The sequence below is a fragment of the Melospiza georgiana genome, chromosome 4 (assembly GCF_028018845.1).
Source record: "Melospiza georgiana isolate bMelGeo1 chromosome 4, bMelGeo1.pri, whole genome shotgun sequence".
Taxonomy (NCBI): Eukaryota; Metazoa; Chordata; class Aves; order Passeriformes; family Passerellidae; genus Melospiza; species Melospiza georgiana.
The window spans coordinates 11,928,313-11,950,554 of NC_080433.1; the positions used below are offsets into that span (position 1 = coordinate 11,928,313).

The window sequence follows — 22,242 nt, forward strand, 5'->3', positions numbered from 1 at the left end:
CTGACATGATTCCTATCTCACGTGCCAGAACTTGTATGTTCAGTTTTCTACTGCAATAGCGGAACTTGATGGACTTGTCAAGCACCACAGACACAGTAATAAATGAATGCCTATTCTGAACTGGCATCTACTCCATCAGCAAAGAGCAAAAAGGTCTAGTACCAGCCAGCTTTGCTTGTATTCTGCATACATCCACTACTCCCTCCCAGCAACTCCTCACAGAACTGGGCACCATGAGCACCATCCTATGTCACACTGTCCCCTCAAGCTTGAGCCCTTTTCAGCATGGTATGGGGACACTGAAGCTGCCCTGTAAAGCACTGAGTGAGCTGGGATTTCTGGGTTAAACAGCCGTCTAAAATGGTTACAGGGTAAAAAAATCTTGCATTAACAGGAGTTTTAGGTGATGGGACTTCCCTGTAGCACCAGGCCAGCTGTGGGCTCTCTCCACAGTTCCTCCATCAGTGACAGCGTGGGTTTGCCCATCCTTTTGTTCACTCAACGCTCTTCTGTGCTCACTGTTTGCCACACCCAGTGCATGTGCCAAGACCTGAGGCCACCTCCTCTGTACCAGCTCCCAGGGCTGCTCCAGAGATGAAGCATCAACAGCTGGGTTGGTTCTCCAACCAAGAAGCCTGCTCTATACTTAAGAGTCAAACTATGACAAGACACAACTGTGAGGCCATAACTTATTAAATTAACTTTTAGATGCTGCATGAATGTACAGGAATCTCAGAGGGTTCTGAGAGCAGAAGACACTGTCTCCTCTTCTGACAAATCACAATACTTCAACTAATAAAATATTGCCACTTCTTCCCTGCTAGGGTTTCCCTGATATTGTTAGGACAAACACATGTCTGTCAGATAAGGCTGCAAAGTTCCTCCTGAGATGCTCTGTTAGCTTCTCTGTACAGCCCCTCCACTACCTTCAGGCAGTGGGTCAATAATTTAGGTGGAATTGTAACATCACCCCTGCCAGCTCACCCAGCTACAGGCAAACATGGCTCCTCTAAGGGAAATGTATTCACAACTCCATCCACAGCCCATAATTTGCTGAACACGAGAACAATTTTTCAAAATTACCAAAGTGAAAAGCGCAGAGAAACATCTAAGCACCAGCGGCCTAAAGTGCTTATCAGCTCCTCTGCATCCAGATTTCCTTAAACACCACGCGGGCATGTGGGTGCAATACAGATCAGAGAACTTTGGTCTCCTGTCCAAAATAATGGGAACTGGAGAGAAGGCAAAGGAGAGGAAATGGGGATGGTTGTGGTTTCTTTTCTGTTTTTCTTTTCCATTCAAGTTTTAAAAGAGAAGCTGCGTCGCTCTAAACAAACCATTCAAGGCTTAGCTGGGATTTGTGTTTGCTTGGTGCAAGACTCAACAGGAAGCACAGCACCTCTCCCACTGTACCTTCCAGCAGACTGCATGGCAGGAAATTCAAGTGTTTCCCTTGACACCTCTGCCACACACCTTCCCAGCCACACATGGATCCCACGTCTCGCACGCGGCAGCTGACAAGAGAAGCTCCTGCTCCACCAGCCTGACCACCCTTCCCCAGCTGAGCCATGCCATCACAGAGGTCTCTGGAGGCAGAGGAAGAGTTTGGGCACTCGGCTGCATGCCCCAGTAAAGTGCACATCTGGATGAGATGGTGGACAGAGCTGCCAAACAGCTCTGGGGTTGGAGGCTACACCGGCGTCTTCAGCTGGCGCCGGTTCCACATGCCCCGCTTGGAGTGAAACCAGTGGAAGAAGTTCCTCAGGGAGAGACGCTCCACTTCCAGCCCAGCCTGCAAGATCCTGGCAGACACAAGAGCAGACTTAGGGAAAATTTCATCACAAAGATACTGAGGGACTCAGCTCCAGGAAAACTCTTTAAGTTGTGTTGTTGATAAGGACTGCAAGCAAATTGGATAGTCCAGAATAGCTCAGGGGTATCCCGTATCCATAAGCAGGAATTTAATGACACTTTCTGAGTGTTTATGCACCCTTGAGTGCAGGACTAGTCAGGAGTGCCTGCATATGCCAAGATAGGTGGAAAGATGGCTGGCAGCACTGGATTGCAGTCAGCTGACAGAAAAGACAGGACAGGGCCCAAACCCAGAGACTCAGGATTTGTGCATCCCTCTTCACAAAATCCTCAGAAATTTTAACTGTGCCTCATAATCTTTAAATGCCTCTCCACCAGATGGTCTTCAAGGCTAAATGTTATATGGGAAATGTGAGGGATCACAATGTACTCTGAGTGCTTGAAGAGGACAAAGTCTTCACAATCACCAGGGCCTGATCTGCAGGAGACCAACCAGCAGTGTGGCTGGAAGGCAGCAGAAAACAGCTCTTCTCTTACTAGTGGCCGAAATGAAGTGTTTTGTGTCTCCTCACCTACTAGGTTTGAGGTCAGGATATGCTCAAAGACTCTCCCTCTGGCCAAGGTTATAGTGGCAGTAGTCATCTCAACCTGCTTAGAACCCCACTCCCATGGTCATTGGTTCTCCAGCATCTGATGGGCTTCCCCTCCTGAGCACCTGAACAATGACAGTGGACACCTACCTGTCGAGGAGCTCCCAGTCCTCTCCTCCCCAGCGGTCCCGAAACTCTTTTGTGTTCATGCCTCCAATTTTGTCCAGGTCAGACTTGTATATGCCCAGGAGACCAAACCCATTCACCTCCCAGTAGCCTGAAGAGAGCACAAAAGAGGCACAGCTTTGTTGGGGTTTTGAACCATTGATAGTCCCAGCAGAGCTGCTGGAGTGAAACGTCAGCTACTTTAGCACAGTGTTGACATCAGGGAGTAAACTCAGCACCAAGGCAGAGCCAACCATGCCAACCAGCTTTGGGAATGAGAAAGGCTTGTGGACAGAGAGCACGATCTGTCCTGTCAACTTGTTAGCAGAGCCTCTCACATCTCCTGTCTGGCAACACAATTCCTGGACTGTCCCAGCTTCCCAGGGTTGTCCCTCTGCCTAGGTGGCTCAGGATGGCCACCTCTGTCTAAAGGAAATCCTATGCTGTACCACTTTTGTCCCTCCAACTTGGCTTGGTTTCCCTCCCCCCTGGTCTACCAGCTCTCCTCAGGACAGGCTGTGCTCCCTCAGAAAAGAGAGATATGGACAGACAGGAACAAAGGATGGTTTTGGAAATACCTCAAGCTCCAGACCCTGACAGTGCCAGAGGAACAACTGTAGAGGAGGCAGGCACTTCCTTCTTTCCCCATTTCCCAAAGTCTGAGCCCTCTTACCATCAGGCCACTGTGGGGACATCCCGCAGTGCAGCCTCATGACCATGGGTGCAAAGGCCATCTTGCCTTCCACGCAGTGCTTCCTGATGGAATCAATGACTCCAGCTGGGAAGTGGATGTGCAGGTCACATAGGAAGACAATGCTGTGCGGGTCCTGGAACCAATTGTACCGGTTGGGAAAAAAAATAGGTTGACTTTAAGTAAATATTTATTGAGGGGCAGGAAGACAGAAATATGGGAGTCAAAATCTCATTGCTGCATCAGAAACTGAGTTCCCAAGGGCTGGGAAAATATCCATTGGCTGATCAATGATGAGTGTGAAATACCTGGCAGAGCCAGGATCACAAAGCTGCTACTGCTGACTTCCCTCCTGTCTGACAGTCCCAGCAGATGGACCAAGAATCAAACAGAGCACAGGTTCCTCAGAATAAAGAGATCCTTACTCTGGAAGGACAGGAAACACACCTACACTTGAACTGGTCTGCTAGGCTATTCCCTTCCCTAAAAACCAGCGTGTTCAGTACCAAAGGCAGTGGCAACACCAGACACACACCACAAACTGCCCTGCCCACCCAGGGCCCCCCAGACTCACCGTTATGAGGTCTATCCCCGCCTGCAGCCCAGCAGAACGCTCAAAATTCCCTGTCAGCTTCAGGTACCGATAGCTGGGGGTCAGAGGGGAAAGGGAATTTCAGTGGCACAGGAGGCACTGCAGGCAGCACCACACAGCACTAGGCCATGGAGCTGCCCTTGCCCCGTGCATCCTCTGGAGCAGAGGAAACCTTTGCTGGGGGAGTGCACTGCTCCCTGTTCCAGTCTGCCCAGAGAATCTTGCCCCTGAAGACAGCCTAGCAAAACTCTCCTCAGCTCTAGCCCAGCTCTGTCCTAGGACTAGACCTGGAAACCCCTGGCAGGTAACAGAAATGACCAGCCAAAACTGTTTCAGATCAGAGCAGGGTCATTCCAGCAAACAGAGGTCTCCACGCTCTGTCCCACTTAGAGCTTTCTTACAATTTCTGTCCTCCCCCTGCCCCACCACTGAGAGACTTGCTTTCTCTTTTCTCTTGAAATCTTGAAAAAAGAGACAAATTCAATAAATTTAGCTGGAAGACTACACCAGGTATTGCCTTGCACTTTTCTAACAGTGTTCCATGCATATATGTGTATGCACATCATAACAAAACCACATTCTCGTGCACGTGCAGGGTGTGGATGGATGGTGTCTGTGGTGTTCCAGCTGCAGCAGGCTGTGCCTGGTCAACACACAGAGGCTGCCAAATGTGCTATTTGCAGGCTTATGTGTGTGGGTGGCTTTTTGTCACCAAGCAGTAGTCCCACCTGTGCAAGGTAGACCTTTTCAGAGCCTTCTCTACATCCATATCGTCGCTGCTGTAGTCGGTGATGATGACGCTGAAGTGGGGATCCTTGGTGACTCGGAACAGCTCTTCCATGTCAGAGATGAATTGCAGCACCCAGCGTGCCTGGTTCTTCACTGGTTGTATTGTAACAGGGAGAGAATCAAAGCAAACTGATTTAAATGGTGCTGTTTCTTCTCAACAAGCAAGGCTTCTTGCCTTCTGTTAGACCTCAACAACCTTTCAGGGATGATGCAATAGGCCCAGGCTGAAAACCTGGTCCACAGAGCCAAGGAATCAGTGTGGGTTCTTCCCCACCATGTGACAGGGACTTTCTCTGAGCTTACAAGCCATGGCTGCTTGGGCCTTATCATATTTTGAGGGTATTTAACTTGGAGAGAACAGAAATTGGAAGTGACCTATTGTATATGCGGGGTGCCCTGTAGCAGGAAGGAACAATGAATCTGACTCCATGTTCTCAGAAGGCTAATTTATTATTTTATGATACTATATTATATTAAAGAATACTGCACTATACTACACTACACTATACTACACTATAGAATACAGAAAGGATATTTACTAAATGCTAAAAAGATAACAATGAAAACTCGTGACTCTTTCCAGAGTCCTGACACAGCTTGGCCCTGATTGGCCAATGAGTCAAAATAATTCACCCCAGAAACCAGTGAAACAACCACCCGTGGACAAACAATCTCCAAACACATTCCACATGTGAGCACAACACAGGAGAAGCAAATGAGATAAAAGTTGTTTTCCTTTTTCTCTGAGGCTTCTCAGCTTCCCAGAAGACAAATCCTGGGCAGAGGGATTTTTCCAGAGAATGTGAATGTGATATTGACCCAAGATGGTTGAGACTGGCTCAGACCCACTGTCCATGACTGCCCTCATGGGAACCATCCACTGTGCTACCCCTCAACGTCCTGGGAAGGCAGCTCCCCTTACCTGGCACCACGAAGTGAACCACAGCCTGGTGGTTCCAGGAAAACCCCTGGGGCCAGCACAGCTCCGGCTCATTCGCCGCGGCCATCAGGCGCCGCCGGCGGCCCCACACCAGGTTCCTCATCCTCCTCTCATCCTCCTCGTGGCTGCTGCTGCCCTGCCAGCCGCGGGCAAAGACGTACTCGGAGAGGCGGACGCGGCGCCGGCCCTGCTCCAGCAGCTCCAGCTCCAGCAGGTAGCGGCTGCCCCGCATGCGGTCCTGCCGCTTCTCCACGTTCACGATGCGCTGCAGCTGGAAGCGCCTGCAGGGACACAGCTGCTGTGGGCACAACCTGGTCCTGTCCCTCCCCCAGCCCTGCTGGGCTCCTTCCTTCGGGCCAGCACAAGCCTTTCTGTCCCCAGCTCCCCCCCTGCTTTGCTGCGCCGCTTCCAAAGTTCCATGGGAATGTTTAGCACCTGTTTCTCCTAAATCCACAAGAGTGTGGGATTAGACCTGGGATTCCGGCCAAGAGAAATGAAATAAAGGTGACACAGAAAATAACAAATGTGTCTGAATGATTGTGTAGGGCTGGTAATAGCGAGTGTATTCAACACCACCTACAAGGATTTTGGCACCAGGAGCATGTTTGGGCTGCTGAAACTGGCTCATGACACCTTATCAAACAGGAATATGGAGTACGACTGAGCAATCATACAGTAAAAACTGGCAGGGCTGTAGATTCAGAATGGCCAAAACTGGATGAAATGCCAGGTCATGCCCTTTCAGATCATTACAAGAGTTTCTGCTATAAACCAGATGCTTGTGAGTTAAAAATCCTGAGAAAATCTTGTGTGTGCTGGTCAGTTACACCTGGCTGTGACTGGTGTGACTCTGAAAATGCAAATGTGATCTTAATATGTAACATTAGGCCTAGTTCCAGCAGGGATTAGAAGCCAATAACACCCATTCCATAAAACATCCAGGATATTGGTCACTTATGTATGGGAAAATTAACACCAACTGACACCAGAAAAGACTGGTTAAAAACATTATAAAAATTAAGGCCAGCCCAACAGAAGGGTCAGGAGTTAGACTGTTTAGTTTATGGAGGATAGAGGAAGTGTGTCTGTTTGCCAGAAGGGATGGTAAGTGTTGAGAAGAAAAAAAATCATACCAAGACCATGTAACAAAAGAGTACCAGCAAAAGCTGGTATCATTTCTCAGGAATAAGAAGTGTGCCTAAAGTTCAGTGCTTTACACAGATTCCTTGCCTGAAATCTTATTTACCACATCTAGTTCATCCTCTGATTCTTACCAGTTACTCACATAACAGGTATTCCCCACGCAGCATGGTAAGCCAGCTCTGGGACAGTGCCCCTTGGTTTTCTCACTGCACCTTACCCTTTACTCCTCTGGTTGAGCTTCCTCAGGAAGACACGTGTGACTTCCAGGGCCTCCCTTTCTCTTAGCAGCAAATTTCCTGAGGTGTTGCACTTGAGGTCAATCCAGTCTGTGCGCAGCATATGGAAGTCCAGGTTGTTCATGCTGAAGGTCTGCTCCCAGTTCACTGCCTGGTCAAACACTGGTACGTAATCAAAATCCTCCTCATCTTCCTCGTCTGGCTCCCCATCCACCTCTTCCTCCTCTGCTGGTCCTCCAGACTTGTCTTTCAAAGGAGATGCCACCTGTGCCTCTCCTTCACCCACATCCCCATCGCTGGCCACCTTCTGCTCAGAAATGTAGGACTGCACCTGGCTCAGCCACTGCGGCAGCCCGGGCTGCTGGCTGGGGCTGGCAGCACTCACTGCCTGTCTCCCAGCTCTGCCAGACACTGGGATTCCTTTCCCAGCTGGCACGATGCCTCCTGGCTGCAGCCTGTCCTTTGTGGTGCTGAGGTCTCCTCGAGGTCCTACCCTGCTGGGAATTGTGACCCGTGAGTCCCTGGGGTGGCCAAGAGACTGCTGCCTTTGAGACACAGTCGTAGAAGGAGGGACTGTCCTTCTGACAGGCACTCTCCCCTGGATGGCCCTGGCATGCTGCGGAGGGCTCCTGGAATTGTCTTTGACTCCAGCTTTCACACGGGGTCTCTTTGTTACAGGGTTTCCCTCTAGGCCAGGCAGGCTGAGGTTTTGGTTGGTAGAGGCCAGCATGGCTGATTTGATACCAGACTTTTTTGTCCTCCTCCTCCTTATCTCCTCTCCTGCATTGTTCCCCGTGACCGCGAGGAGCCGGCGGTGCTCCCGGAGGGAATAGTCCTGGTGGATGTTGTCACTGCCCAGCACACTTCTGGGGACATTGCCTGCTGGCCCTGCCCTCCCTGTGCCAGCCTGCTCAGGGGCATTGGAGCTCTCCACATCCTGCTCCTCGTACTGCAGCTCATCCACGTTCCCCTCCTGGGAGCCTGCGGGATGAATCAAAGTTACACCTCTGGCATCCTCCCGCTGCCTTCCCTGCCCTGCCCAGGCATCCACCAGGCAAGGGGGCAGCTCCTTCTCTCCTGCCTCCTCTCAGTGTTGTCTCTCCTGCCCAGAGGGACAGGGATGCTCTCCCATGTTGGAGCCATGCTCAGCCTCCTCAGCACTCACCACTGCCAAAGGCTGTGGAGCTGTCTGGCTTTGCCCTCAGCTCTGCAGGGCAGGTGTGACCACAGGCTGCCACACTGCACACCCCTGGCTGTGTTATTCCTGCCCATGGTTTTGCTAGAATTGCCCCTCAGCTAAGCTGTGGGCCTGAGAGCTGTCATGTTGTCTACTGCAGCCCCACTGTTTGGTGAGGTCCCAACCTGCCCTTAAGGGAAGTAAAAGTGGCAGCAAAAGTCTCCTCCCAGACACAGCAATCTGGCATGGAAAGGCTGAGACTTCTCTGGCATGAAAAGTCAACAGCTTCCTTCAGCTGGTGCTGCAAGACCACACACAAAAGTGACAGATAAAAGGATCCCCTGGGTTCTGAGATCAGGGCTCCTACCTGGCTGCTCTGTCCTTTCTCCAGAATCCAGGCTCTTCTCTGGCCGATCCATTTTCATATACTTGTAAAACCCAAATCTGCAGAGAGAAGAGCAAAACACAAGTTTGATGAATGTTACTTTGCCCTTTCCTTCCTGGAAGAAGGAAAAAGATTCTGAGCACAGGGGGGTCATAATCAGCTATCTTACTGGGAAAGTGACCCTCTTTATCCTGCAAAATAGTCCTCCTGGATGGCTGGGAGTCCTTGCACAAGATGTCTGATTGTTGCAGTAGGGAGCATGCAACAAGTAGCAGCTCCCTTGTGGGGCCACCACTGGGATCTGAGCACCAGTGAAGATAAGTGACATGCATTTCTTCCCCCAGAGAAAGGCCTGGTGGTGGCCATAGTTTGGCTTTCACAGTGACAGCTATCAGGAGGCTCCAGCCACTTGCAGGCCAAGCTTGCTGGGAATACACTGCCTGATGTAAGAGAACAAACATGCTCTGACTCAGCTACTGGGCTAACAGTGCAAGAAAAGCATTGGTAGTTTCCCCTTGAGACCTAAACATATTTTCACTTAAGTTATCAAAAGAAATTATAAATGCTTTAATGTTTTGCAAGACATAAGAGATCTTTAAGAATTAAGAAGTGAGCGTGAAATTCCACACCAATTCCAGCCTTCAAGCTTCTCCCCACCCTGCAAGTAACTCCAAATTCACAGCATGCTACCTTTCCAAATAATAAGGGTTTTCCTGGTAGAAGCATTTGTTGTCTTTCTCCATGTGGCTCAGGCGGGTGTAATCATTTGGGTAAACAAAGGATAGATGAACCTGTGAAGAGGAGAGAAAGACAAAGTGAAACTCTCCTAAATGCCAGGCATCAGCCACAAGGTGACCCAGACATAGCTGCAGGATAACCAGCAGGAGTTGCTCACTCTTTCCCTGTCCAGGAGCAGGCTGTGAGAATGGAAGACAGAAGGAAGCATGCTGAGATATATGTATGTATGTATGTATGTATGTATGTATGTATGTATGTATGTGCCTTTTATCCTCTCCCTCAGCATCTGCCCACCTCTCTAACTGTGAGCTCAAGTCCTACAACAGAGTGAGAACTAACTGGGGGAGAAGTGGCCAAGTCCTCCTGAAGAGATGCCCATGGCTTTAGTAATCCACACACACTACAGTCTCCTCCATGGAGAATGAAACCCTCAGCCACTGTGAGATTCCCTGCAAAGGTAGGGCGGCCTTTGGCTAACACGGGGCCTCTTGCCCCATGGCTAATGGGATTTCTTCTTCCTCCTTGTGTGTCCCTGGGCAAAAATCAAGTTAAGAAGTCCAACTTACAAACTGGAGGCCCTGGTAGCGCTGCAGAGGAAATCCATTCACCAGGTAGCTGGGCTTGTAGGGGCAGTCGGGCAGGGCCCGGCGCACGCGGGACTTGCTGAGCAGAGGCACTGCAGGCAAGGAACACACAGGCAAGGGCTGCAGGAGGAGCCCTGCTGCAACCACCCACCAGCTCAGCTACTTCTGTCCCTGGGTTCTATTTAGCCATGTGAAATATTAAGGGATAGATTAAACAAATCTTCTTGCACAGCTCAGCTCTTTACATTCCTTTAAGATGCTCACACAAAAATATGCTTGGGGATGTGGTTTGAGCTGGACGCCAAGAAAGAGGAGCTGGATTTAGTCTGTGCTTTGTCTCCTACTCTGACTGATATTGTAGCTGTTCCTCTCTTTTACACCAGGAATAAAAAAGCATGGCCTGGATAACTGCAGTGCAGGAGGACAATCCTTCCCAGCTGTGCTCCTGCACAGGCTACAGTTACTCCCTCAGCTGCTTTCCAAGTCTCACCTTCATAAAGAGTGTCCCGGGGGTCAGGCTTCAGCATGTCAGCTGGGTGTACCCTGCTGCCAGTGCTGCCAGCAGCCCAGCTCCTGCCAGTGGCCAGCGTCTGCGGGATGTGCCCAACCTCATCCATCTTCAGAAGCGTCTCATCTGGAGACCAGAGAGAGAACACAAGGGGGAGACAGGGGCTAACTTGCTCCTTGTCCAAAAAACCACCTCTCTACAGTGCCAGCCCTTTCCAAATGGCATTGCATCCCTGGCACCAATGCTGTTTCTGGCACAGGCAAAGGAAAGGCTCTGACCCAGAAATCTGGATATAGAGAAGCTGTGGGGTGAGAACACGGCTTTCACTGAAAGCAAACACACACAGGGATGAGGAGTGGATGAAAATGACCTCCTGCCTTGGATACACCATCACTGAACAGGCTCCATGCTGGCAGGAACTCTGTATTGTTAGTATTAAGTTTCTTTTCAAAGGAGATGAAGAGAGATGAATGGGAGGAGAAACCTGAGGGGCAAAGGAAGGACCTTCAGTGGAGGAGGAGGATGTTACTCCAGAAAGGGAATGAAGCCCCACAGAAAGCCAAGAACAACAGGCAGCTCAAACTCAAAACTGGGTATTGGTTACATTTTTCCTTGGGTGCTGCTGTCACAGGGCTTCATGTCTCCATGGATCTTACTCTAAAATGAGGGGAACTGAATAAATATCCATGAAGGAAAAGCAACATCCTGCCAAGGGCACTGGTGTGCAACTCTGGGGTACTGAACTACATGGAACCCCAGAAAGAATGGGATGTCATGTAATACAGGCAAAGGCTAATATGAATGAGGGAAAAATCTATGGGCAGAGGGCAACAGATAAAAATGAGACTGCAGCACTGCACCTAGAAGTGAAAGGATCTTCTGGAATGTCAGCCTTCTATTATACTGGTAGTTAGTAAGAAGAAAAGAGCAGAAGAAAAAAGGACGAAGATGGAAGACCAAATGGAAAGCCTAGTCCTAGCCACAAGGGAGGTTTCAGAAAATACAGCAGCAGGTTGTGATCCAAGACACAGCAAACAGATGCCTTGATTACATCAGGAAGTCTTCCATGCACAAAAGGGCTGGTATGAAAAAAAGCCCAGAAATGTTGGGAGACAACAGCAGTAGACATGGAAAGGGGGAATGCTGGCAGAGGAAAGTGATGATGACAAAGCTGGGTAAAGGTAAACAGGACTAAGGAGCTTCTTAACTGATAACACCATCACTTGATGTGCTAAGAAGGGTTTACAAAACAGGAGGGACTGGACTGATGTGTTTGCAGCAATCCAGCACCAACTGAAAGAGACCTGAGGCTGGGCCAGAAGAAAGCAGCATCCCCCATCCTTGCCAGTGTATCCTGTTGTGTTCAGGACCCAGAGTGAAATCCCCTGAAGTGCCAGAGCAGCCCCTTCTCCCTGGTTGTGTCCAGCTGGCAGCACATCCCCACAGCTCCCATGTTTTGGGACTCGTGTTCCCCCCCGGCTCTCAGCAAGCAATCTCCATCCTGTGTTATTCCCAACCCTCAACACTTCTCACCTTTGCAGACTCTCCTCTCTGCCCTTCCTCACTAGCTCTAGACTTCCCTGAAAAAATGCTCCAATCTTACTTCTGATTCTCCCATGTTTCATAATGAGTCACACTCTTGTCCAGAAATCTTTCTCCTGAACTGTCCCCACCTTTTTCTCCCAATGATGTGTATGCCTGGTATTTTCCTGGCTAGACAATGATTCATGGTGAAACACTGGATGCTGATCCATTTAGGAAGAATGGGGAGGTGCTTGGGAAAACTTGTGATGAAGATACTTACTAGCAAAAAGGGAGAGATATTGGGAGTCAATGACTTTGAACTTTGCTTCTGGATCATTCAGTCTCCACTGGAACAGAGAAACACGTTAAAATGAAGTACCTATGGAGTTAACCAAGACTGAACAAAAGGAACACACAACCCCTACTAGGACTGAATTCACCCAGCAGCAAAAGACTGGGAATGAGCAGAGATCCCCCAGGACACATCCAACCAGGAAAGGCCAAAAAGCTTCAAGAGACACCAGAGAAGGCAGATCTATCCCAAATAAGCAGAGGAAGGGGTCCTGACACATGGCCAGGACTATCTCACACCGAAGTAGGTAAGGGCTCTGGGAGGGATGAGCCACATCTCATGCAATGAGGAGCTGAGGCCAGGGAAAGGAGGGAAATGGTTACAAACATCATTCCTGAGCTCTGTGGGGACACATATAGGGGACCACCATTTCCACAGACTCACTGCTACTTCCACATGGTCTGTTCCTCTGTCATCCTGCTTGTGCAGCACCTCAAAGTAGTACCTGCCCTCTGCTGACAACCTGCCAAGAACAAGGTGTCTGTCACCAGGAGCATTAAGGAACATTTCTTAGCTTGTCAGCAGACAATGAGTGCAGAGCAACCACACCCCTGAAACAACCTAATTCTCAGGGTAGGTGGGGTTAGTGCTGCCAAGAAAATTTAGATCCTGCCAGTGAGATAGCCAGCTTCACCTATGCACCTGGAGCACTCCAGATCCTTCCCAGTTAATTCTGAATAACTCCCTCTCAGTGTGGCCTGCTGGGTTTTGGCCTCTAGGAAACCTGGAGACAGGAAGCTTGGGATACAGTTCATATAGGGGAGCCTGGATGTGCTGGTGGTTGATTGCTGCAGGGAAGAAAAACTCAGTGTTGCATTCCTGCAGTAAATCAGCCAGGCTTTGGCAATACCCCAGAGTAATCCCTTTCTCTGTATTGCGAAACTCCTCAGGGCAAGCCTGAGTGCTTTTCCCTTATCCTTGTGATTTCCTGGTCATGTGCAGAGCTGGCTGGGACTGGGGGACTTTGCTCACTCACCTCACCATGTTTGACTTCTGGCTGTGAAATTTCCCAAACTCTCCTGGTGCCGTCCACTCCTTCCCTGTCTGTGAAGAGATGGAAGATGGCTCTAGTTAATATGAGTTTCTTCCCTTGTTACTGCACTGACAATGATAAAAAAGGAAAATTTAACTTCCTCTTCCCTCCAATTCCTCAAAAAAGGAAAATTTAACTCCCTCTTCCCTCCAATTGCTCCTGGTAAGTCATCTGTGAAATTCATCACCTGTGGACAGATTTAAGTCCCCTAATTGTGAACAAGGGACTCCCAATAGCACTACCAAGAGGTAAATGGCTTAAGGTATCACATGTCATACCCCATCTGGCATCTGTGCTGATGCTGTCTGTGGTTGGGCAGGGAAAGAAACCCGGGTAGTCCAAGGAAGCAGCAAGTCAGGAAGGTCTCTGTTCCCACAGGAACATGAAAGCCTCGAGGGGAGAAGCCATGCAGCAGGCACTGTACCTTGCCTACGCTGGCCAGCAGCTGCACACCAGAGGGCTTTTCATCTGAACTCAGCCAGAACTCAGCGTTGTCATCTGCAGCAATGGCAAACTGAAACTCCCCTGTCGAGAGATGCAGGGAGTAAGTAGGGCTTTGGGGTAAGGGCTTGTGCACAGAACAGATCCTGCTCCTCTAAAATGCTCTCTTTACCCTTTTTCCTGGTGAGACCATCCTTCCCTTTTGATATTATCACATTCCTGCCTTTGAACATCTCTGCTAACTCTGCTGTGACTGAAAACAAACTTCACAGATGTCACTGGTTCAGTGTCCCCCCCGCACTGGCTTCACCTGACATCTAACCTGGAAAGATAAGAAATCTATGCAAAGCCTCCCCTGACATCCCTTTTGCTTCCAGAGCAAAGTTTTGTGTGAGATGCAGTGTTTGGGTGGAGGAATGAGCCACAGAGGGAGACAGAGGTGCCTGAGGTTCACCCTTTGTCCAGGGTCACAGGGATGGCAGCTGCAGGCCAGTGACAGAGGCTGATGCCAGCAGGCTGCTCGGGGCAGAGGCATGCAGCTGGGGGACACAGATGTCACTGCTGTCAGATGGCATTCATGGCAAGCACAAGGGACATCACTGATGTCACGGACAGTCCTGGCAATGCCAGGGAGGGAGGCAAAGCTCAGGGATTGTTCATGGCCATATACCCACCATGGGCTGTGCATTCACAACAGCATTGTTATTTATCAACATTCCTATCTGCTTTCTCCTTTATCAACACTTCCCATCTGCTTTCTCCTGTGCTTCTCCTACCAGGGAGAGGCAGACGTGCTTCCAGCCACACCACAGCCATGGCCAGTCACACACACCACCCACACAAGGGACCTGGTGTTGGAATTGCCAGGGTGAGGGCACCAGTGGTTCAGCACCAGGAGGGAAGGCAGGGGAAGGTGACAAGAGACACAGTGAAGGAACTCAGAGCCCTCACCATCAGTGAAAGGATGCAGGTAACCAAATATCCGGAGACCATAGTTGGTCCATTTTGGGGACACGGCCAACTTCTTCAGCATAGTTCTTGTCTGAAATGGAAGAAGAAAATATAGAAATAATTTTAGATGTGATAGGAAGAAGGGAAGAATCAAAATCCCTGGGACAGGTGGGCAGAGGGTTTTCTCTGAGAGGAGGATGGAGGCAGAGTGAAAGAGCCAACCGAGTAAGAAATGAGATGGAGCAGGTGCTGCTGAGAAGGGGATGCACTGAGATGGTGGGGACAGGACATGGCGTGGAAGCCAATTGGAAGGAAAACACCAAATACAGGGCTCCTTCACCTGTGTCTGAGCCCTGGCAGGCCAGCAGGTGTGAAATGACCCTCCCCAGTGCAGCAGAAGGGCTGCTACCCTTGAACCCTTCTGCTCCCTCAGCAGGAAGACAGAGGAGGTGGGTGAGAGGGAGGTGGTGGATTTTAACAAAAAGCAGGACAAAGAGGGAGGCAGGGGCAGGATGTGAAGGGAACAAGGGTGATCCACCTGGGAAGCTGAGCTGGGAAGTGCAGGACAGTGGACGCCATGGTCTTACTCACGTGAGGGAAGAGAGGGAAGTGCAGGTTTCTCCTGAGCTGCTCGATGGAGCTGCCACACCAGTCCTCAAACACGTGCAGGTTGGCCTGGCCCTGGAACTAGAAGGCAGAAGTGGGGCACCATGAACTGCTGCACCCAACCCCTGTGTCCCTCCTCTGCTCTGACAGCCTTGGCCACGGCCCCTGGAGTGCTTGGGACAGTGAAGGAAGATTTTGCTATGATGGACTGCTCTGCAGGGTCCAGAGCACTGCTACTCATCTGCTGAAGGTGTGGGGTTGGCACACACACCTGAATGGCACCAGAGAACTGTGCTAATGCTTGGGACACCTCAGTTCCATGGCTGGGCTCTGCTCCATCAAGGAGGTGTTTCACCAGAGGGCTGTGCTCCGAGGCCGTGGTGTGGAACACACAGCAGCTCCCCATGATGTAACATCTGATGTTCTGCAAGAAAGTGTTTTGGACTCCCTCACCATCTCAGGGCTATTTTCCTGACCTGAGGAAGAAGGGACACCCTAGGGAGGGGAGATGCTTCTCAAAGCACATCCTACAGGTAAAGCTGATGGAAGATGGTGGGCACAGGGAGATGGAGGCCCAGCAGAGCAGGGAGCAGCAGCACAGGCAGCTCAGTGGGCAGCACAGCCTCTGAGTGTCTGCAGAGACACAGAAACACTGAGGGAGGTGGGGGTTCCAGCCTGGAGAGCACAGTGGGTGTGCAGTGTGAGCACAGCTCCCTGCCAGGCAGCCAGCCCCATCAGGACAGGCTGCCACTGTCCAGCTGAGACCTGGAGCACAGCAGGGCTGGGAAAAGCTTGCTGGCCACTGTGGGACTTGAGCAAAACACTCCTGAAAGGACAGATTTATTTCTGTCAGAGCCACTCAGAAGGGACTCACTGCTCCCCAGCAAAGTCCAAGCTTTCTGCCTGCAGCCAGTGGAGCTGGATACTGAAACCCTCCTTGCAGCACTGGCATCCAACAGTGAAGAATAAATAATCTGGAGACGGTACGAGCTACCTTAGATGGCAAAAGGCTGAAGAAAGGAATAGGTTGCCTTGGGACTGGGGAGGTTTTGCTGTGGCTGTCTTGCCTATATAAGGGCTGTGGGAGCAGGGCTGGGGAAACAGCCTGAACAGCACCCAAATGTCTACAGATGGCAGCAAATTCTTAGTTTTTGCAGGGGAGGCTCTAGCAGGCCTGAAGCAGCACAGTGGAGGAGGGTCCAGCCTCTCTGTGCACTTCTGCCAGAGAAACTTCTTCACTGAGTTATTTTTCCCAGGATGGTGGGCTTGGGGTGTGCTTTGAAATAAACTGTGGCTTGAAGGAAGGCTGTGAAGCAGATCTGGCTCCACAGCAGTGATGCTCCTTGAGAGCTGTGGATTTTCAGTTGTGCATGTGAAAACCATTCCTGTGTGCCAGGCAAAGCACATTCACAACCACTGCTGCTCTGGAGTGGTCTCTTATCAGCCCCCTCTCACTGGTGTCCCCACTGCCAGGGCTTGATGGATGTCTGAGAGCTCATGATGCCCCCCACAAACACCTCCTCCTCCTCTGCTGACATCCATCAGCCTGGATTCTGCCCTCCAGACAGGAGGAAAAGCAGCAAGGCAAAGTGGATGGAATTCCTCAGAGCAATGCACAGAATCAGAGTGGAGACAGACAGAGGGCTCAGGGTGATGGAGGCAGCCAAAAGAAACCTGGGGCTCTGCAGGAACTTGTGATACAAATAAATCACTGCAAGCGTGACAAACACTGGACTGGAACTTAATTGCTGTGCAGTCCCATGCCCCTGGGCCAAATCCAGCTTCACACCCAAGGGTCTTACACTGCTTTTCTCAGCCAAATCAAATAATGACAACTGCTGCTTCTTGTGGAACATGAAGTGAGAGGAACAGGCTGGGCTCCCACAGAGAATCACTGCCAGAAGCTGAGTCCTGTGGAAGTCTGCTGCTACTCACAAATTATTCTGGTTTTTTTGTTTGTTTGTTTTTTAGTTTGTTTGTTTTTTGGGGTTTTTTTTTTGTTTTTTTTTTTTGAGAACTGCTTGCACAGGGCAGGCAGCAGCTCAGGCTCTATGAAACGTAGCACAACACTCCCACACTGTGGCCAGGCCGGCACTGCAGCTCACTGCTGCCAAAGACAGAGCCCGGGGACGATCTCAAAGCTCAGGACTGCAATGAAGCTGGGCTGGCTTTGACACGGGGCAGCCCAAATGCAAAGCCAGATATTTATGAGGAAAATCCCAAAAGACTGGCTATACTTGCTCGAGTGTTTGCAGAGTAAAACTTGGACCATTCCCATTGCAATACAAAACTTCACTGCACTTCGGCAGTATTAGGGAGAGGGCAGCCCAATAAAAAATAAGGCAGACAGCACTGTACTAGGGACACCATCAATACTTACAGAGATAATTCCTGAGATTTCTAGCCCAACACTCCTACCACCAATGTCTTCACAAACCCTCCACAGAGGAGATTCTGGCAGGAGTTAACAAGATCACCTTGCTCTCCTGCACTCACAACTACTAGAAGTAATTACTGGTAAATAATAAGTATTTCTTGCATGCACGATTTTAAAATATTTTCTAAATCAACAAATTTTCTCCTGAGTAAAGGCAGCTTAACTTAGTTTCTGTTTCCTCTTAAAGGGAAAAAAAGAACACTATTGACAGATAAGTGCTGGCTGCCCAAAGTGCTGCTTTGGGACTGAAAACTGAGCTAGGCTTTAATTTTAGGCCCCCACGAGTCATCAGCGTAGCAGCTGTTTTGAAACTCTATCACCTCTGTCCCTCCAACTCAATTCACAGCTGCCCATTACAGGCAGCTGAGAAATTCTTCTGTTTGCTATATGAGTAAAACATGCAACATGGTGTAAAAATCTCCTGGGGCTTTTGCAGACTGCAGTTATAGAGCAATTCATGTGCACAGATATGTCAATGGATTTTCTAAAATATGGTTTTTAGAACATGATTCTAAAACATGGTTACTGTATTTGCCTTCCCAGCTTGGCCTATGTTTGACTTCCTACCTGGCCCTGCTTTGCAAAAGGAAATTTAGGACCTGGCAAGCAACAAGTTAAGTTTCCCCTCCTCCCCTTAAAAACATCAAAAATGTTTTTAAGGGGAGAAGGGGAAATCTCCCCTAAAAACATTGAAAATTCTGGGTAGACTGATTTGGCCAGAACCAGGAACAGAAACCATGAGTCTGAGCATTCAAAAGAGCTGGTTTTATGTGACCTTCCCATTTAGAGGGTTTCTCCTGCCCTTGAGGCTTCTCCAACACCTTTCCCCAGTTGCTTATCACCCTGCTGAAATAGCAGCAGCGCATGATCCCACCTCAGGCACACAACAGGCACAGGTCACACACCAAGGGCACCAGAACAGGGACAGCGAGTGTGCCCTGGAGCACACAGCACAGTGTGAGTGTGCCCTGGAACACAGAGCACAGTGTGAGTGTGCCCTGGAGCACACAGAGCAGTGTGAGTGTGCCCTGGAGCACACAGCACAGTGTGAGTGTGCCCTGGAACACACAGAGCAGGGTGAGTGTGCCCTGGAACACAGAGCAGGCTGAGTGTGCCCTGGAGCACACAGCACAGTGTGAGTGTGCCCTGGAACACAGAGCACAGTGTGAGTGTGCCCTGGAGCACACAGAGTAGGGTGAGTGTGCCCTGGAGCACACAGAGCACAGTGTGAGTGTGCCCTGGAGCACACAGAGCAGGGTGAGTGTTCTCTGGAGCACACAGAGTAGGGTGAGTGTGCCCTGGAGCACACAGAGCACAGTGTGAGTGTGCCCTGCAGCACACAGCACAGTGTGAGTGTGCCCTGGAGCACACAGAGCAGGGTGAGTGTGCCCTGGAGCACACAGAGCACAGTGTGAGTGTGCCCTGGAACACAGAGCAGGGTGAGTGTGCCCTGGAGCACACAGAGCACAGTGTGAGTGTGCCCTGGAGCACACAGAGCACAGTGTGAGTGTGCCCTGCAGCACACAGCACAGTGTGAGTGTGCCCTGGAGCACACAGCTCCTTGTGCTGAGCAAGGAGCCCAGGTAAGAAAGATCTGTGCAAGCAGCAAAGCTGAGAGAACTGCAGAAGCAGAGACACGACCTCCTGCCCTTTAACTGGAGCAGGATGGAGAGGAGAAGCTTTCCTAAGTTAATCCTGGGCAGCTTTGGCATCACAGAGGCAAATCAGCTGCATAGCTGCACGCAGCCCAGGGAATGATAAACAGGGCACAGAGAGGGCCTGAGCCGCAGAAGAAAGGCGACATTGTGCTGCCAACCAGAAACTCCTGAGGTTGTGAGACTCTTCTGTCTCCTCAGAGTGGCTGGGGCCCCTCCTCCTGCCTGGCCCAGCTCCCCTGGCTGGGTGACACTGAGCAGCCAGCAGCTGGGCTTGGCAGCACGCTCTGCTGTGCTGGGCACTTGTGGGAATCCATCAAGACAAGTTAGCAGATAAGTCCCTGTCTGGATGGGCACGAGAAGACGGGGAAGGGACATGGCAGAGACAGAGTGAGCAGCAACAGCTTTGTCTTTCAGTCCTCTCAGGAAAGGATGATGCTTCCTCTTGGGGCAGGTCTGGGAGCAGGACAACACCCCAGCACCATCCTTTGGTTTTGTGCAGCACCTGTTACCTGTCCTGAACATCCCTCACACCTCCCTGCAGAGAGAAGGCTGTGCAGGCATGAAGAAGGAATGGACATTTTAAATGCACGCCAGCAGTGCCCAGACCTTTCTCCTCTCAGAGCTGAGCAGATGCTTTTGCAGAGGTAAATGAGAACAGCCTGGCTAAACCTTTCAGTCATTTTCTGAAAGTTCTGCCCACACCTACAGCAGTGTCAAATGCAGCTCTGCCCTGATGATAGCCAGGCACGTTTCTGAATCAATGAAACAAAACACCCTACACCTCTCCAGCCTGGGCAGGCAGTGTGTGATGCTGGGAGCTGGAAGACTTTGCTCTGGTGCCTGAAGGTGACAGTAAGGGTAATAACCATCATGTGCACAGGCATCTTGAGGAACCAGGAGCAAGGGTGAACCCTCCTTTCCCCCAGGTGCCAGAGTAAAACTTCAATTTGGGATTTCCAATGAGCACACTTTCCTACATCATTATCCAAGGCTGAAGACTTAAGCTGCCTATCTCATATCCTGAAACTGAGAGAGGAAAACTGAAACCTGTCCTTTTTTGGCAATGCTGGCTGTCAGCTCACTCTGCAACCCTGTTAATTATTTATGTTTTTCAGGAATATGCCTCTCTATTAAAACAAAGCCCAGCTCCCTGAGCTGTGTGAGGCAACCTGGTGTCCCTCGCCCCAGGAATCAGGCTGCAATTAAGTTATTAGAGATGCTGTGGGAAGGGCACAATGGGATTACAGACCCAGGGTAATTAATTTGGGCAGAGTCACAGAAAAACTTAATCCCCAGGCTGGGAGAAATTTCAGTTGGTGGTTGGGAGGACAGCAAGCAGCTCTGCACAGACCTGTGCCCATGGATCCCTCTCCAGCTCCTGCAGCTGGCACTGGTGAAGCACTGGCCTCTGTTTGCAGTCAAGGGGACTCTGCTGACCCTCTGGGCACACACAGTGCTGCAGCAAGGGCAGGAAATTTTGCTTTATACAGCCAAAGAGAAAAGTGCCCAGGCCACAAATGCACCTCTAACCTCGCAAAGGCTCACTGCACACCACAGCTGGCCACTCTCCAGATTCATTGCTCTGGGAAATCTCTAGACCCAGGCTCCAGCTGGGACCAGCACTCCAGAGCCCATGCTCTAATGCAGAACAGATCAATGGCCTGATCTGGTTCTGGGCTCTGGAAGGTGGCTGATGCTGCTGCTACTGCCAGGAAAGCCAAGGCTGCAGGCACCTGAACTGCTCCTTGGTGTGGCTGGATGGATACACCCGCCATTACCAGATCTGGAGATCTGAGTGCAGGGCCAGCAGCCTGCTCCCTCTCCCCTGGGGACTCACAGAGGCTCCTTAATTTGTGCAGGTCTCTAATCACCTTGAGGAATTTAGTGAGCTGCCTCCATTAACTGAATGCCCCCTGGCTGGTGTCCCTCTCATTAGAAGCAGGCTGCATTGCTCCCTTATCTGAAGAGGAATGATGAGATAAGGGAACAGGGGAGGAAAGAGTAATTGAGGCATGAAGGAAACAAAGGGAGTGTTTACCCCAGCCTGCAAGGGTCACCAGAGAGGGTCTCTGTTCATGGAAGAGCCACTGAAGTGGAGAAATCTCCACCTGTGACATGCAGAAAACCTTAATCCCCTTTTGGATAGCAAAAGCCAGAGCAAGAGCAGTGGGACACTTCTGCATGTACTTGCTCGTTGAATGATTGGCCCTACACACCCCAGCCCTGAATAAACTTCACTTTTCAGGAAGGTAGAGGGCTGCCTGGAATTGCAGGTGGGTGCTTGGAGCCTTGAGGAGTTGTGGAGACAACAAATTACCTGGAATCCTGACACTCCAGTCTTTCCAGATGATTACTCAGGTCTGTAAGCACCATTAAGCAGGGAGTGGACTTCTGGTAAAGTGAATTAATTTCCAGGCATACCTCCCTGCCTTTCATTTTTGCTGTACAGGTCTCTAGCCATAACCCCCCTCACCCAAAATGATGGAGAAAGGCACTCACCTCTGGCATCCATGGGACAGGGCTGCCAACAGCTGCATAATTTGATTTATTCCTCCCACCTATTTGCAGCTCTTGGACCTGAAATACAAGCAGAGAAAAGTCAAAATACCCTGAAAAATGGCACAGCAGTGACATGTACAAGGGGGTTCTACACAAGCTCTACAAGAGGGTTCAAACCTCCTCACAAGAACATATGAGAAAATAAAACAAGTTTTCGAGCTCCCTTTCCAAAGGACAGACCAGATATCATGGATGTAACAGGGTGAAAATGCTCCCTGGTTTTTTTGACAGCATATTTACATGAGGGAAAAGGATACCAGTATTTTATAACTGCTTGCTAGAGTTAACTTTAGCACAGAGTTAAAACTTGGGTCATTCTCTGGGGGTTTTT

At 50.2% G+C, this 22,242-nt stretch overlaps 1 protein-coding gene across 1 annotated transcript in view; it reads right to left on the reverse strand.

Annotated features, from left to right (window-relative positions):
- Positions 1–878: 878 nt before the first annotated feature.
- Positions 879–22,242, reverse strand: part of B4GALNT3 (beta-1,4-N-acetyl-galactosaminyltransferase 3) — a 59,248-nt gene continuing 37,884 nt past the window's right edge. Inside the window, exons 4-21 of the mRNA XM_058022307.1 lie at positions 21,852–21,929; positions 15,243–15,338; positions 14,652–14,742; positions 13,684–13,784; positions 13,203–13,270; positions 12,611–12,689; positions 12,155–12,221; positions 10,333–10,476; positions 9,825–9,934; positions 9,211–9,311; positions 8,503–8,579; positions 6,940–7,939; positions 5,562–5,860; positions 4,579–4,732; positions 3,833–3,905; positions 3,241–3,394; positions 2,553–2,679; positions 879–1,802 (exon numbers count right to left, since the gene is read on the reverse strand). Coding sequence (XP_057878290.1) covers positions 1,691–1,802; positions 2,553–2,679; positions 3,241–3,394; positions 3,833–3,905; positions 4,579–4,732; positions 5,562–5,860; positions 6,940–7,939; positions 8,503–8,579; positions 9,211–9,311; positions 9,825–9,934; positions 10,333–10,476; positions 12,155–12,221; positions 12,611–12,689; positions 13,203–13,270; positions 13,684–13,784; positions 14,652–14,742; positions 15,243–15,338; positions 21,852–21,929 — 2,931 coding nt within the window. The 3' untranslated portion in view covers positions 879–1,690. The remainder of the gene's footprint in view (positions 1,803–2,552; positions 2,680–3,240; positions 3,395–3,832; positions 3,906–4,578; positions 4,733–5,561; positions 5,861–6,939; positions 7,940–8,502; positions 8,580–9,210; positions 9,312–9,824; positions 9,935–10,332; positions 10,477–12,154; positions 12,222–12,610; positions 12,690–13,202; positions 13,271–13,683; positions 13,785–14,651; positions 14,743–15,242; positions 15,339–21,851; positions 21,930–22,242) is intronic.